Genomic DNA, 15,274 nt, shown 5'->3' on the forward strand with positions numbered 1-15,274 from the left:
AGAGGGAGAGGGAGAGGAGAGGGAGAGGGAGCGAGAGAGGGAGAGGGAGAGGCAGAGGGAGAGGGAGAGGCAGAGGGAGAGGGAGAGGCAGAGGGAGAGGGAGAGGAGAGGGAGAGGCAGAGGGAGAGAAGCAGAGGGAGAGGCAGAGGGAGAGGCAGAGGGAGAGGGAGAGGGAGAGGGAGAGGGAGAGGGAGAGGCAGAGGGAGAGGAGAGGGAGAGGGAGAGGGAGAGGAGAGGGAGAGGGAGAGGCAGAGGGAGAGGGAGAGGGAGAGGGAGAGAAGCAGAGGGAGAGGCAGAGGGAGAGGGAGAGGGAGAGGCAGAGGGAGAGGGACAGGGAGAGGGAGAGGAGAGAGGAGAGGGAGAGGGAGAGGAGAGGGAGAGGGAGAGGAGAGGGAGAGGGAGAGGGAGAGGAGAGGGAGAGGGAGAGGGAGAGGGAGGGAGAGGGACAGGGAGAGGGAGAGGAGAGAGGAGAGGGAGAGGAGAGGGAGAGGGAGAGGGAGAGGAGAGGGAGAGGGAGAGGGAGAGGGAGAGGGAGAGGGAGAGGGAGAGGGAGAGGCAGAGGGAGAGGGAGCGAGAGAGGCAGAGGGAGAGGGAGAGGGAGAGGCAGAGGCAGAGACAGAGGGAGAGGGAGAGGGAGAGGCAGAGGCAGAGGGAGAGGGAGAGGGAGGGAGCATAGCACCAGAATTTCCTTCAGTGCAGTGGAAGCCGGGCTTGAACCTGGATCATCAGGACGGAAAACCAAGGGCCTTTCTGACTTGCCCTGGAAATTGATTTAGAGAAAGAGCTGCCCGCCTGCTTATCTATTTATTTATTTATTTATTTTTTACTCCAACTGGGCTATTGCTGGGGCTTGGTGTGAACACTACGAATCAGCCTCTCCCAGCAACCATTTTTCTTTCTTTCTTTTTTTTTTTTTTTTTGCTCTCGTTTGGGGGCACGGGACTTTGGTTTTGTTTGAGGAGTAGTCTCTCTGCTCCTCCATCCAGATGTCTTCTGTCATCTGCCTGCCTGCCCGTCTGCCTGCCTGTCTGTCTGTCTGTCTGTCTGCTGGGAAGCAGCCCTGGCTCCTTCTATGGGGCAGGTGTGGAGAGTGGGGTCTGCCTGTGTGCTGAGCTCACGGCCTCAGGGCGTCCCTGCCCCAGGCCCTTCAGGGGACAACGGCTGGCAGTGCCCGCGCACGCACATCCCAGCCTCCGTGCCTTCCCGTCTGTCTGCATCTTCAGGCCTCCAAGAGTGAGCTGTGCAGTTGGGGGTCTCTGGGCTCCCTCAGTTAAGACCCCCATCTGAGTCTCTGTGAGATGCCAGGGTCCCCTGAATGCTCGAGTCCATCTGGAGTCCTCTCACAGAGAGATCCCCCTTTGCTTTGCTTTTTTGTTTTTTTTTTCTAAATATTTATTTATTTATTTATTTATTCCCTTTTGTTGCTCTTGTTGTTTTATTGTTGTAGCTATTATTGTTGTTGCTACTGATGTCATCGTTGTTGGCTAGGACAGAGAGAAATGGAGAGAGGAGGGGAAGACAGAGAGGGGGAGAGAAAGACAGACACCTGCAGACCTGCTTCACCGCCTGTGAAGCGACTCCCCTGCAGGTGGGGAGCCGGGGGCCGGAACCGGGATCCTCACGCCGGTCCCTGCGCTTTGCGCCACATGCGCTTAACCCGCTGCGCCGCCGCCCGACTCCCTTTTCTTTACTTTTCTTTCTTCCTTACTTTTCCTTTTTGCCTCCAGGGTTATAACTGGGACTTGGTGCCGGCACTACGGATCCACTGCTCTTGATAGCCATTGTTTCCATTTGATTGGATAGAGACAGAAATTGAGAGCAGAGGGGAAGACAGAGAGGGTGAGAGACAGAGAGACCCCTGCAGACCTGCTTCAGCACTCCTGAAGCTTCCCCCCTGCAGGTGGGGACCAGGGGCTTGAACCCGGGTCCTTGCGCCCGGTGACGTGTGCGCTCAACCAGGTGCGCCACCACCAGCCCCGTAGTGACGTTTACGTGACCTTTTAGAGTTCCTTTCTCTCAGAGCTACAGGGACAGGTTTGCACGGGGAGGAGAAGCCGCCTGCCGCAGACGGTGCTGGGCGTCCAGACCCGCAAGCCCTGTGCTCCGGCAGCGGAACTGCCCCCACCCCCGCGCCCCCACTCCCGACCCTCGCGGCCTCAGGCGGGCAGGGTGTGCAGGGCCTGCCCCTTATGCCGTGGCCCTGGTGGCTCCAGCCCCCGTGCTGTCCCCAGACTGTCCTGGAGCACTCAGGCTGAGCATAGGCGGAGGGCTCCCCTGACACCCCCGTGGGCTGCCAGAGCAGATGTGACCTCACCGCCCTTCCCCAGAACTGGGCTGGGACACCCCCTGAGGGTGCGGCTGGGCGTGGCTGGGATGAGGCAGGCGGTGCTGAGACAGGGTGAGCTTGGTTCTGGGGGGGGGGGCAGGGCCTCCCGCCTGCAGGGTTCCACCCTCCCTGCCTCTTCTCCATTCCGGGAGACAGAGACACGCAGAGCCTCCCCTGGTGCTGTGGCACCTTCTGGTGGTGTTGGGGTCCGGACCTGGGTCACTTGCACAGCAAGGCAGGCGTCCGCCTGGTGGCCTGTCTCCAGCTCAGTCCCTGGGGATTCTGCAGACGTGGCCTCTCATGTGCAAACGCTCATTAGAAGGGACGCACGCCGCCCTGTGTCACAGCAGCATTATTCGCAGCAGCTAAAATGCCCAGCCACAGGTGACTGGATAAGACTTACGGGGTAGAGACTCCATGGAATACTACTCTGCTGTCAAAAAGATGATACTGTGTCCTTTGAGACAAAATGGATGGAGCTGGAGATGATGATGCCGAGTGAAATAAGAGACGAAAGACAAGACAGCCGTCAGGTGGTTCTTCTCAGGCGGCATCTAGAGAGCAAATGCACAGGAACCGAAAAAGAGAAAAGCAAACTTTCCTTTGGTTAAAGCTCTTTTTAAAAAGTATTTATTTATTTACTACTGAATAGAAACAGACAAAAATTTAGAGGGGAGAGGGAGAGGGAGAGGAGAGGGAGAGGAAAGGGAGAGGGAGAGGAGAGGAGAGGGAGAGGAGAGGGAGAGGAGAGGAGAGGGAGAGGAGAGGGAGAGGAGAGGGAGAGGAGAGGAGAGGGAGAGGAGAGGGAGAGGGAGAGGGCAGAGAGACACCTGTATCACTGTGATCACAAATAAAAACATGGGGGGAGCCCTCCAGACAGCCCCGGGCTCACTGGGCTGAGCCTGCAGGTGGCTTCTTGGCCACCAGGGCTCCAGGTCCCGGGAGAGGCAGCACCTCTAGGCCCAGCCCCTAGTGCTGACGTGAGAAGGGCCACTGAGGCCACCCGCAGCCCCCGTGGGAAGTGGAGTGTCTGCAGACTGAAGGGCACAGAAGCCGGTGGGGGTGGGGGAGACAGGACCAGAGTGTGACCTGTGGAGCCCTCCTCCCCCCCCCCCCGCGCCCTGCATTCTGCGCCTCTCCCTGCTTCACTGGGCACCTCTGGCTTTGTCCCCAGCCCCTCCTTGTCCCCCTCCCACCCCTGGGCCCAGGGTCCTCATCTGCCTTCCTGTTCCAGGGCCCTCCACACCTGCGCTTCCAGGAGCCGCTCCGCCCACAGCCCCTGCAGCTGGCTGTGCAGCGAGTGACCAGCGTGCGCGGTGCCCAGGAGAAGGTGAGAGGGACCCCACGGGTGGGGGACGCCAACTGGGGGGGGGGGCTCTGAGGCGGGATGGATCACCCGGGTGGGCACCTGCCGTGACCGAGATCCAGGCTCTAGCCGTGTGGGAGCCGGACACCTTGTGCCCAGCATGGATCCCAGATGTCCTCATTGGGTGTGGAATGTTCAGATGCGTCAGGGAGATGGAGAGGTGGCACTCACAGGCAGGCACTGGGTCATGGGTGCAGGGAGCAGAGCCCTGGGTGCAGGGATCTGGGCAGGGCTCTGGGTGCAAGGGGTCAGGCCCTGGGTGCAAGGAATTAGGCCCTGGGTGCAGGGGTCGGGGCAGGGTCCTGGGTGCAAGGGGTCAGGCCCTGGGTGCAGGGAGTGGGGCCTAGGGTGCAGGTGGGTGGGTCCTGTGTGCTGGGCTTCAGGGGGCCTTGCCCTACAGCTGCGTGTGTGTGTGTGGCGGGGGGGGGGGCTGGGATCTGAACCTGGGTCCAAGACCTCAGGCTGGGACTCCTGTGCTGAGACTGGCATCAAACATGCTTGAAGTTTGGGGCTTTTGAAAAGTCTGTTATTTAATTAGTTAATTTCATTTGAGAGGACAGAGGGAAATTGAGGGTGAAGGGGAGGACAGAGAATGACAGAGAAGGGACCAAGTGGTGTTTGTTTTGCTGGTTGAGCACACACACTGCAGCGCACAAGGACCCAAGTTCAAGCCCCTGGTCCCCGCCTACAGGGGGGAAGCTTCAGGAGTGGTGACGCAGGGCTGCAGGTGTCTCTGTCTCCTCCCCCTCTCTCAATTTCTCTGTTCTATCAAATAAAAGGCAAAGAAGAGAACAAGCCAGCAAGAGTAGCCGCCAGGAGCAGCGGATTTGTAAAGCTGTCACAGAGCCCCAGAGACAACCTTGCAGGCAAAAACAAAGCGAGAAAAAAACTAGTAAAGGAGAGACAGAGAGACAGAGAGACAGAGAGACCCCTGCTTCACTGCTTATGAAGCTTGCCTCTGCAGGTGGGGAGTAAGGGCTCAGACCCGGGTCCTGTGCGTGGTGATGCGTGTGCTCACCTGTGCGTGCCCGGGTCCTGTGCGTGCCACCGCTGGACACTTGAATCTGTGTGCGAGTGTGAGTGTGAACGTTTTGCACATTCTGTCTGGGACACTTTTCATTCCGAGCAAGGGGGCTTGGGGTGGGGGCACCGCAGGGCTGAGACGCCCGCTGTGGCTCCAGGCCCACCCCTGGGTGGCACCAGGCAGTGCAGGCGCCCCTCGGCTGAGCTGTCTCTCCGGCCTGGGCAATGTGCCAACAGTCCACCTAGCCATGAGGTGGGTGGCACCGTGACGCGCGTGTGGCTGTGTGTCCTTCCATGGGCTGACATGCTTTGGGGACATCGATGAGGCATGGCCCCCGTGGCAGCACCCCCAGCCGTGTGGCTGCTCAGTGTCTTGGGGAGGGGCTTCGGGACCCTGTCCCCACAACTGACTGTGTGCTTGTGTGTGTCTGACCCGGCAGAGGCCAGGCACCTGAGAGGGGACAGGGCTGGGGACAGACCAGGGGACAGGACTGGGGGCTTCAGGTCTGGCCTGCCCTGCTCCCACCCTGGGAGAGCCTTGTGTAGCGGGCACCCTCTGTCACCAGCCTCAGGAGCCAGTCCCTTTGTGGGGGCTGTTTCATTCCCCAGCCTGGGCACTCCAACTGCTGCAGGAATGGGGCAGACACCCCCTGTGCAGGCCTGGGGCTGCGTCACGTGCCAAAGCCCCTGAGGAAGGGTACGGCCTGGGAGAGCAGAGGGCAAGGGGTCAGGGCTGAGGGCAGGGGAGCCTCCACCTGCCTGTCGCCCTAGAACCCACCAGCCCCCGCTGCACAGGGCTTCTGGAAACTTCCAGATGTGGGCGTAGCTGATGAAATCGGAAGCCTGATGGTTAGCGCCGCCTCCTCCCTGACTGGACAAGAGGACCCACCTCTGATCAGATCTCGGGTGCAGCCCTGTTCCCACCCCGCCTCCGACCTGGGCCCTGCCCCTCGTCTCTGCGGCATGCCAAGGGCCCCCGGACTGTGGGGAGTGTGGGAGCCGGGCCTGCAGGCAGAACAGAGGCCATGCTGGACGGGTCTCTGTCCCTGGCCCTCGGGGCACGTGGCCTGTCCCTGAGGGGCGCTGCGGGGCCTGGAAGCGGGGGCTGGGAACTTGCTTCGCGTCCTGGGGAGCCCAGGCTCGCCTCCACCCAGGGAGCAGGACACAGAAGAGCTGAGGTGGTCAGGACCCAAATCATGAAGCGCTTATGTTTTATTTTTATTTAGAAGTATTTAGTCTTTAGTCTTTCCCAGAGGCCTGCTCCGCTCCGGCGGATGGTGGTGCTGGGGATTGAACCTGGGACCTCAGAGCCTCAGGCAGGAGAGCCTTTTTAAAAGTATGTTATTGGGCAGGGGTAGATAGCATAATGGTTATGCAAAACAGACTTGCATGCCTGAGGCTCCAAAGTCCCAGGTTCACTCCCCTGCACCACCATAAACCAGAGCTGAGTAGTGCTCTAGTTAAAAAAAAAAAAAAAAATATATATATATATATATATATATATATATGTTATTTATTTTAATAAGAGAAATTCAGAGGGAAAGACAGAAATAGAGAGACAGAGGGAGGGAGGGAGGGAGGGAGGGAGAGAGAGAGGGAGAGAGAGGGAGAGAGAGAGAGAGAGAGAGAGGCCGACCAGAGCCCTGCTGAGCTCTGCCTAATGGCACCCTGCACAGGCAGTGCCCCGGACTGAACCCAGGGTGTCTGGCTCGCAAGGCATGCCCTCTCTACACTGAGCCCCACCCCTGGGCCCTTCCTGGGGCTCCTGGCCTGTGCAGAGTCCTCCCTGCACTGTAATTCCATCTGCTTACACAAGAGTTTCTGCCTCTCTCAGTGGGCTGGCAGAGGGCCGGCCTGACCCAGAAAGACAACATTGTTTTTGGGGGGTGGAGCTGGGAGTCCTGGGACTCCGTGAGAAGCCTGTGAATGGGATGGGGTTCTGGAGGGGCTCTGAGGGCCCCCAGCGGAAGGGGGCAGGGTGCTCCCCACCAAGGCAGCCGGGCCTGGCCTGGAAGTCGGGTCTCCGGCAGGCGGCTGGGGTGCTGGTGGGCCGGAGGTCAAGGGAGGTCAGAGCTGGGCGCAGGCCTGCAGGGGTCCTGGGGTGCCCGGCCCGTGACCACCGGCAGCGGCTCTTCCCACGAAGCTGGGTGCCCACTTCTGTGGCGGGAGGGTGAGGGGGCGCCACGGATGGTGCGATGGACCCAGGGGCCTGGGGTCCAGAGTTCAGTGCCCAGCACTGCATGTGGCAGAGTGACCCTGCGTTCTCTCCCGGCTCATAAATAAACAAGTGATCTTTAAAAATGAAAGAGTCTTAGGATTCCCTCGCCAGGGTGTGAGCTGTGAGAGGCTGGGGCTGGACCTGGGGTGCTGGGCCTGGGGTGCTGGGCTGAGGGTGCTGGGCCTGGGGTACGGGGCTGAGGGTGCTGGGCTGAGGGTGCTGAGCCTGGGGTGCTGGGCCTGGGGTGCTGGGCCGGGGTGCTGGGCTGAGGGTGCTGGGCTGAGGGTGCTGGGCCTGGGGTGCTGGGCTAAGGGTGCTGGGCTGAGTGAGGGTGCTGGGCCTGGGGTGCTGGGCCTGGGGTGCTGGGCTGAGGGTGCTGGGCTGAGGGTGCTGGGTTGAGGGTGCTGGGCTGAGGGTGCTGGGCTGAGGGTGCTGGGCCTGGGGTACGGGGCTGAGGGTGCTGGGCTGAGGGTGCTGGGCTGAGGGTGCTGGGTTGAGGGTGCTGGGCTGAGGGTGCTGGGCCTGGGTTGCTGGGCTGAGGGTGCTGGGCTGAGGGTACTGGGCTGAGGGTGCTGGGTCTGGGGTGCTGGGCCTGGGGTGCTGGGTTGAGGGTGCTGGGCCTGGGGTGCTGGGCCTGGGTTGCTGGGCTGAGGGTGCTGGGCCGAGGGTGCTGGGTTGAGGGTACTGGGCCTGGGGTGCTGGGCCTGGGGTGCTGGGCCTGGGGTGCTGGGCTGAGGGTGCTCGGCTGAGGGTGCTGGGCTGAGGGTGCTGGGCCTGGGGTGCTGGGCTGAGGGTGCTCGGCTGAGGGTGCTGGGCCTGGGGCTCCATGGATCCAGGTTGACATTTTCCAAGGGGAGTGAAGCCACAGAGTAGAAACTTCCTCTAGTGCAGGACAGTTGTGTTCAGCTCTGCCCACATGGCAAAACCGTGACTATCCAAGGGAGTTATTTCACATTTTGTTTTAGTTTTTAACCTATGTTATTTTAATGAGAGAAACAGCTGAGAGAGTTACAGAGAGAGAGAGAGAGAGAGAGAGAGAGAAAACAGCGCCCTGATGAGCTCTGGCTGATGGTGGTGCTGGGGATTGAACCCGGGACTTGGAGCTTCAGGCAGGAGAGTCTCTTTGCAGACCCTCTAGCTTCCCGCATCTTAGCATACGTTTTTAAATAAATGATAAATGGTTTTTTTCGTTATTTATTGGATAGAGAGAGAGAGAAATCAGGGGAGACAGAGAGACACCTGCCTCATTTCACCACTCATGAAGCTTCTCCCTTTCCGGTGGGGAACGGGGGCTCGAACCCGGTCCTTGCGCATGGTGACGTGTGTGTTCTACCAGGTTCTACGCTGCGTGCCCGCCGGCCCCGCCTACCGTGCCTGTAAGAGCCTCTGGAGTCTTTCCCGTGTGGGGGTGTCACTCGTCCGCCAGGACATTAGCTCAGACTCTGGCTTGTCCAGATCTGCAGGCAGAAAGCTGGATTTTTTTTTTTTTTTTTTTTTTTTTGCTTGACTTGAAATTCCAGGAAGCCCATTAGCCTGATTGGAGCTGAAGTGCCCACGGGGTTGGGAAAGTCTTCTGAACCCAGGTCTTTGCTAAGGGCGGGGCCCAGCAGGGAGGAGGGCAGCAGATGGGCCGGACGTCCCAGCACTGGCCTCCTGGTGGCCGGGCCGTCTGCGTGGGGCCGCTGCCCGGCGGGGGGGGGGGGGGCACTGTCTGTCGGACTTGCTGTCTGTAGGCCGTGGGCAGAGGCCGGGCGGGGAGCCCCCAGACCAAGGCTTCCGCTGCCCCTGCAGCCCTCCCCGGGATGGGGCCGAGGACGATTACAAGAACATTCCAGGGCCGGGCGGTGCCACACGCGGCTGAGTGAAAACATCACTGTGCACAGGCCCCGGGTTCGAACCCCACTCCCCACCTGCAGGGAGAAGTTCATACATGGTGTGAACCTGCAGGTATCTGTCTGTCTGTCTCTCCCTCTCTGTCTCCCCCTGCCCTTTCGATTTCTCTCTGACTGTCCAATCAATCAATCAATCAATCAATCAATCAATCAATTAAGCTAAAAGGCAGCTGAATTTAAGTCCTGGGCTCGGGGGTGAGTGAGGTGCCCTGTTCTGTGCCAGCACCTGCTGCCCCCATTCCCATCCACAGTCCTCCCACTGTGGGAGGCCCAGGAACCCCTAGTCAGTCCACACCCTCAGACTCCAACACAAAGGAGTACTACAAGGTGATAAAAAAGGAAAACTCTGCCAACCACAGCAAAATGCAAGAGCTGAAGAGGATCATGGGAAAGGAGACGTGTCAGAGAGGGAGACGAGTGTTGGGTGCTTTAGCCTGCGTGTGCAGAATGGGGAAATGAGACCACAGAGATCAAGCTAAGATAAGCCAGTGGGCATGGCTGCAGGGGTGGGCACGAGGGTCTCATGGGTGGGGCTGCATTTAGTACCACTGCCACTGCCACCACTGCCGCCACCACCACTGCCGCCACCACTGCCACCACTGCCACTGCCACCACCACCACTGGCACCACCACCACTGGCACCACCACCACTGCCGCCACCACCACTGCCACTGCCGCCACTGCCACCACCACTGCCACTGCCACCACCACTGCTGCCACCACCACTGCCGCCACCACCACTGCCGCCACCACCACTGCCACCACCACCACCACCACTGCCACCACCACTATCACTGCCATCACCACCACCACCGTTGCCACCACCGCCGTGCTCCCAGGGTTATCTGGTGCTGTGTTGAATAGGTGGATGGACAACAGATGACGGGTAGACAGACGACCAGGTCACTTCTGAGGGACTCCAAGCATGAGATTCAGTGTCCCTGTTAAATGGCCTCAGGGCAGAGAAGGAGCTGAGTTAGAAACTTCAGAAGATGCACACACACACACACTCACAGGCACACACACACACACACACACACACACTCACAGGCACACACACTCACTCACACACACACACACTCACACTAACTCACACTCACACACTCACACACACTCACACACACTCACACACTCACTCACACTCACACACACTCACACACACAGACATACACACACTCACACTCATACACACTCACACACACACTCACAATCACACTCATACACACTCGCACACACTCACACACACACTCGCACACACACACACTATCACACTCACACACACTCATACACATTCGCACACACACTCACTCACACACTCACACTCATACACACACTCACACACACACTCTCACACACACTCACACACAGACACACACACACAGGCACATACTCACACACACACACTCACACACACACACACTCACACACAGGCACACACACACACACACACTCACAGACACACTCACACAGACACACACTCTCACACTCTCACACACACACACAGGCACTCACACACACACACTCACACAGACACACACACACTCACACAGACACACACACACACACACACACACACACACACACACACACACACGTGTCTGGGAGTGGAGGCTCTGGACTGGGGGCAGCTCCTCTCCCTGAGCCTCATTCAGGGCCATGTCCCTCCCCAGCACCCGGCTGGAAGTGTCTCCAGGCCTTGGGCCGTCCTGCCATCTGTCCCCTGCGAGGCCACCTGTGTGGTGGGGCCCCGTGTGGGGCCGGAGGGTTTCATCCTCTGCTCCGCGTCTGGCAGGCAAGACACCGTCCTCACGGGCCTGGCCGAGTGGGGGCCATCCTGGTCCCTGTCCCCCGGCTGGACCAAGAAGGACCCGGAGCCCAACGTGCTGGCGGCCGCGTCAGTACTCAGACGGCTTCCCGGGGCTCTCGTCCGCCCCGCTGCTGGGTGGGCTGGTCCCCCTGCTTTGTGTGAGGAGGGGAGCTCAGATCGGGCGTGTGTGTCCTGGGGAGGGACGTCTGGAGGCTGCTGGCCCTGCACTCCACCCACTGAGCCGCCGCCCAGGACTCAGCCTTCCGTCCGGCCCTAAGAAACACCCGGGGGTGTCTCTGTCCTGGGGTCTCTGAGGCTGACCCTGGGGGGTTTCTGTGAGAGGACACCCAGGTGGCGGCCAGCTGCCCCCACCTCCCCCTCCTTCATGTCCCCAGAGCCCTGCTCAGCTTGGCTGATGGTGGTGCTGGGGCTGGGATCTGGGAGCTGGGGGCCTCAGGCAGGAGAACCACTGTGATATCTCCCCATCCCTTTGCAAAGCATTTTATTTATTTACACATCTGTTTATTTTAATGAGAGAGATGCAGAGAGAAAAACAGAGAGAGCCCAGGGCCCTGCTCAGCCCTGGCTGACGGTGGTGCTGGGCATTGAACCTGGGCCCTCGGCGCCTCAGGCAGGAGAGCCTTTGGCAGAGCCCCTGAGACGTCTCCCCAGCCCCCCGGCTCCTTCCTTAGCCGAGCGGACACACTGCGGGAAGTTGTCCTGCTTCAAGGAGCCTCCTAGAAGCCTTCAGAGCAGTAAGAGGGTGTAGTGAGCCCCCTTTCCCCGAATCAAGAGCAGCCCCCCAGTCAGTGGGGACGGCGGGAAGGGGGAGAGGGAGACGGGGAGGGGGGGAAACGGGGGACGAGGATCTTTCCCCCAGCCGCGTCAGCTGTGTGGGCTCCTCTGGCATCCAGACATGTCCTCCGGGGAGGACTGTTTAGGGAGCCTGTATTTTTTCAACAAGTAACCGGCATTCCTTGTGTGCTTGTCCCAACTCCCATGAGCCCTGGGGTCTCAGACACAGGCTGGCAAGTCACGGGTCCCCACAGTCGCTGGGGGGGTGCAGGCTGAGCAAGCCGGATCCCGACCCGCTCCGTGCAGGTCCGGCACGGCAGGCAGGATGAGATGGGCTTGGGGGACCCTGGAGACACAGCTGGTCTTGGAGGGGCAGGCAGGCCTGGCGGCAGAGTGGTCGGCGCAGAGGGTGGGGAGGGGGTTGACAGGAAGGGACACGGGGGGGGGGCGGGCAAGGAGACAGAGAGGATGCAGCCTGAGTCTCGGTTGTGCAGGTGACCTGGATCCTCACGACCGCACAGGAGAGGCGGGAATTCTCTCTCGGCCCGGCTGGGTGGGGCCGGGCGGTGGCGCACCTGGCTGAACACACATGTTACAGGGCACGGGGACCCGGGTTCAAGCCCCCGGCCCCCACCTACAGCGTGAAACTTCACGATCGGTGAAGCGGGGCTGCAGGTGTCTCTCTATCTCCCTCTCTGTCTCCCCCTTCCCTGTCAGTTTCTCTCTGTGCAGGACAGCAAGTAAAACAGATGACTTCCACCTGCAGGGGAAAGCGAGGGAGGAGCAGCGAAGCAGGGCTGCAGGTGTCTGTCTGTCTCTCCCTCTCTGTCTCCTCCTTCCCTCTTCGATTCCTCAGTGTCTCTACCCAATAAAGAAAAATAAATGAACAAACGAGAGAGACTTCTCTCTCTGTTGATTTGACAGGACAGAGAGACTCAGAGGAGGAGAGACAGACACCCGCAGCCCTGCTTCACCGCTCATGAAGCTTCCCCCTTAGTAAGGACCAGGGGCTTGAACCTGGGTCCTCGTGCACTGTAATGTGCACCACCACCCGGCCGCCCAGAGAGAATTCTCTCTCCCCCCCTAGCGCCCCTGTGTGAGCTCTTGGAAGCGCTGGGCTCTGTCCAGCCTCTGGATGGGGCTGCGGAGCCTGGGCACAAGTGGCCTGTCCGGCACCTCCACCCCAGGCCATTCTTGGGGGGCCGTGTGACCCTCCCCCACCCCAGGCCATTTTGGGGGGCCATGTGACCCTCCCACCCCAGGCCAATTTGGGGGGGCCGTGTGACCCTCCCCCAACCAAGGCCATTCTTGGGGGGCCGTGTGACCCTCCCACCCCAGGCCATTTTGGGGGGGGCCGTGTGACCCTCCCCCACCCCAGGCCACTCTCGTGGGGCCGTGTGACCCTCCCACCCAAGGCCATTCTTGGGGGGCCGTGTGACCCTCCCACCCCAGGCCATTCTTGGGGGGCCGTGTGACCCTCCCACCCCAGGCCATTTTGGGGGGCTATGTGACCCTCCCACCCCAGGCCATTTGGGGGGAGCGTGTGACCCTCCCCCACCCCAGGCCACTCTCGTGGGGCCGTGTGACCCACAGGGTCAGTATTTCCGGGGTTCTCTGAGCCCAGCATTGGTGCCTTGGTGAAGGGCCGTTCACACAGGGAGGCTCCTGGGAGCAGCCGGGTGCGGCGTGGGGGGTGTGGACGGGGTGCTGGGCGGCCGGGAGCCCTGGCAAGAGCAGGGCCGTCTCCACGTCAGGCCGTGTCTCCGCAGGTGCTGTCCTGCCACGCGCTGGGGGGCGGCGTCCGGTTCACGGTCAGCGTGGGGGCGGCCCAGGAGGAGGAGCGCCGGACCTACGCCGTCCAGCTGTCCGAACTGCGGCTGCAGGTGAGGCCCGGGCACCCCGGGACCCCACCCCGGGCACGCAGGGGCCGCTCCCCTCCAGTGGTGTGGGCCCAGGACCCGAGGGGGCATGTGCGGGGCCGCGAGTGACGGGTGTGATGCGTGTGTGAGGTGTGAGGTGTGGGGCTGGGCCAGGTTGAACGCACCTGTTACAGCGCACAAGGCCCCGGGTTCGAGCCCCCGGCCCCCACCTGCAGGGTAGAAGCTTCGTAAGTGGTGAAGCAGGGCTAAAGTGTCTCTCTGTCTCTCCCCCTCTCTGTCTCTCCCCTACCCTCTCGATTTCTCCATCCTGTTAAATGAAATAGAAAGGAAAAAAAAATGGCCACTGAGAGTGGTGGATTCATAGTGCCGGCACCAGCCTCAGGCCTGACCTTGGTGGCGATAAAAAAAAAAAAAGAGGGAGTCGGGCGGTGGCGCAGCGGGATAAGCGCAGGTGGCGCAAAGCGCAAGGTCCGGCGGCGTAAGGATCGCGGTTCGAGCCCCCGGCTCCCCACCTGCAGGGGAGTCGCTTCCCAGGCGGTGAAGCAGGTCTACAGGTGTCTGTCTTTCTCTCCCCCTCTCTGTCTTCCCCTCCTCTCTCCATTTCTCTCTGTCCTGTCCAACAACAACGACATCAATAACTGCAACAATGTTAAACAACAAGGGCAACAAAATGGAATGAATAAATAAATATTTTTAAAAAGAAGAAGGAAGGAAGGAAGGAAGAAGGAAAGAAAGGGAAGGGAGGGAGGAGGGAAGGAATAAAGGAAGAGAGAGGAAGGAGGGAGAGAAGGAAGGAAGCAGGGAGGGAGAGGGAGCGAGGGGGGAGGTGTGTCAAGCGAGTGGTGTCTGGCGTGCCTGTGTGTTAAGCGTGGTGACGGTGACATGGAGCACATGACTCAGGGTGGCGCCACTAGGTGGCAGATGGCGCGCGATGCCCCCCGGGAAGCCTGTGAAGCCTGTGAGGTGCGTGAGTGCTGGCGTGTGTGATGTGTGCGGAGCGAGTGGTACATGTGACACGTGTGATGCAAGTGGTACATGTGACACGCATGATATGTGCGGAGCGAGTGGTACACGTGACACGTGTGATGTGTGCGGTGTGAGGCCTGTGGTTGTGCACGTGCACCGTGTGGCCGATGTGTGTGATATGCATGTCATGCGTGACTCCTGCGAAGCGTGTGTCCAGCCCTCTAGGCACACGCCCAGCGTCCCCCCACCCGTGGGCCTGGGTCCGAGGCCGTGCATCTGTCCAGCCCGAGCCCCCCCCCCCCCCCCCCGGCTGTGGATGGATGGGGGCTGTGGTGCTTCTCGGGCCGGGGGTGTTTCTCCATCTTGGCCTCTGAGCAAGGTCGCGGAAAAGGCTGGCACTGGCCCTCCTCGCCCCGTTCTCTCCAGGCCCAGCCCTGGCACCACCCAGGAGGTGCTGAGGCGCTGGGGGAAGCTCTGGCTCCACTGTCTCTGAACGGAAGCGGTGAGTGCCCTCTCTCCTCTCCCAGCTGCAGCTGCACCTACAGGACGGACAGACGGATGTGCCCGTGCGGTGGTCCTGCGTCTGCCCCCCGGAGGCCAGTGTCACTATCCTGCCTGGTGTCCCCAGGGAGGTCAGTCCATACACGTGCCGGCTCCTCTGTGAGTCTGTGCTGGCGGTGGCGCACGGCAGCCACCCTGAACCCCACCCCGGCCCCCGCAGGCTCGCCCAGCCAGGCCCTGCGCTCCCGGCACCATCCCGGGGACCCGGGTTCGAGCCTCCGGCCCCACCTGTAAGGGAGAAGCTTCATGAACTGTGGAGCAGGGCTGCAGGTGTCTCTCTGCCTCCCTCTCTCTCTACTCCTCTGTCTCTATTAGAGAAGAAAGAAGAAAAAAGAGGAAGGCAGGAAGGCAGGAGGAAAGAAAGACCATGAGGGAAGGGCTGGTTGCACACGCAGTTGAGTACACCTGCTCCCACGCTCAACGACCCGAGTTCAAGCCCC

General features: G+C 60.7%; 1 protein-coding gene across 5 annotated transcripts in view; it reads left to right on the forward strand.

The window, feature by feature from the left end:
* The window catches only part of C2CD2 (C2 calcium dependent domain containing 2), a 46,577-nt gene that overhangs the window by 10,936 nt on the left and 20,367 nt on the right, over positions 1-15,274 (forward strand). For 3 of the 5 annotated variants that reach the window (XM_060198761.1, XM_060198764.1, XM_060198763.1), the window contains exons 2-4: positions 3,561-3,656; positions 13,197-13,310; positions 14,801-14,905. In XM_060198761.1, the coding sequence (XP_060054744.1) occupies positions 3,561-3,656; positions 13,197-13,310; positions 14,801-14,905 (315 nt within the window). The remainder of the gene's footprint in view (positions 1-3,560; positions 3,657-13,196; positions 13,311-14,800; positions 14,906-15,274) is intronic. The other 2 variants (XM_060198762.1, XM_060198765.1) reach the window with 1 other exon arrangement.

The sequence above is a fragment of the Erinaceus europaeus genome, chromosome 9, assembly GCF_950295315.1.
Source record: "Erinaceus europaeus chromosome 9, mEriEur2.1, whole genome shotgun sequence".
Taxonomy (NCBI): domain Eukaryota; kingdom Metazoa; phylum Chordata; class Mammalia; order Eulipotyphla; family Erinaceidae; genus Erinaceus; species Erinaceus europaeus.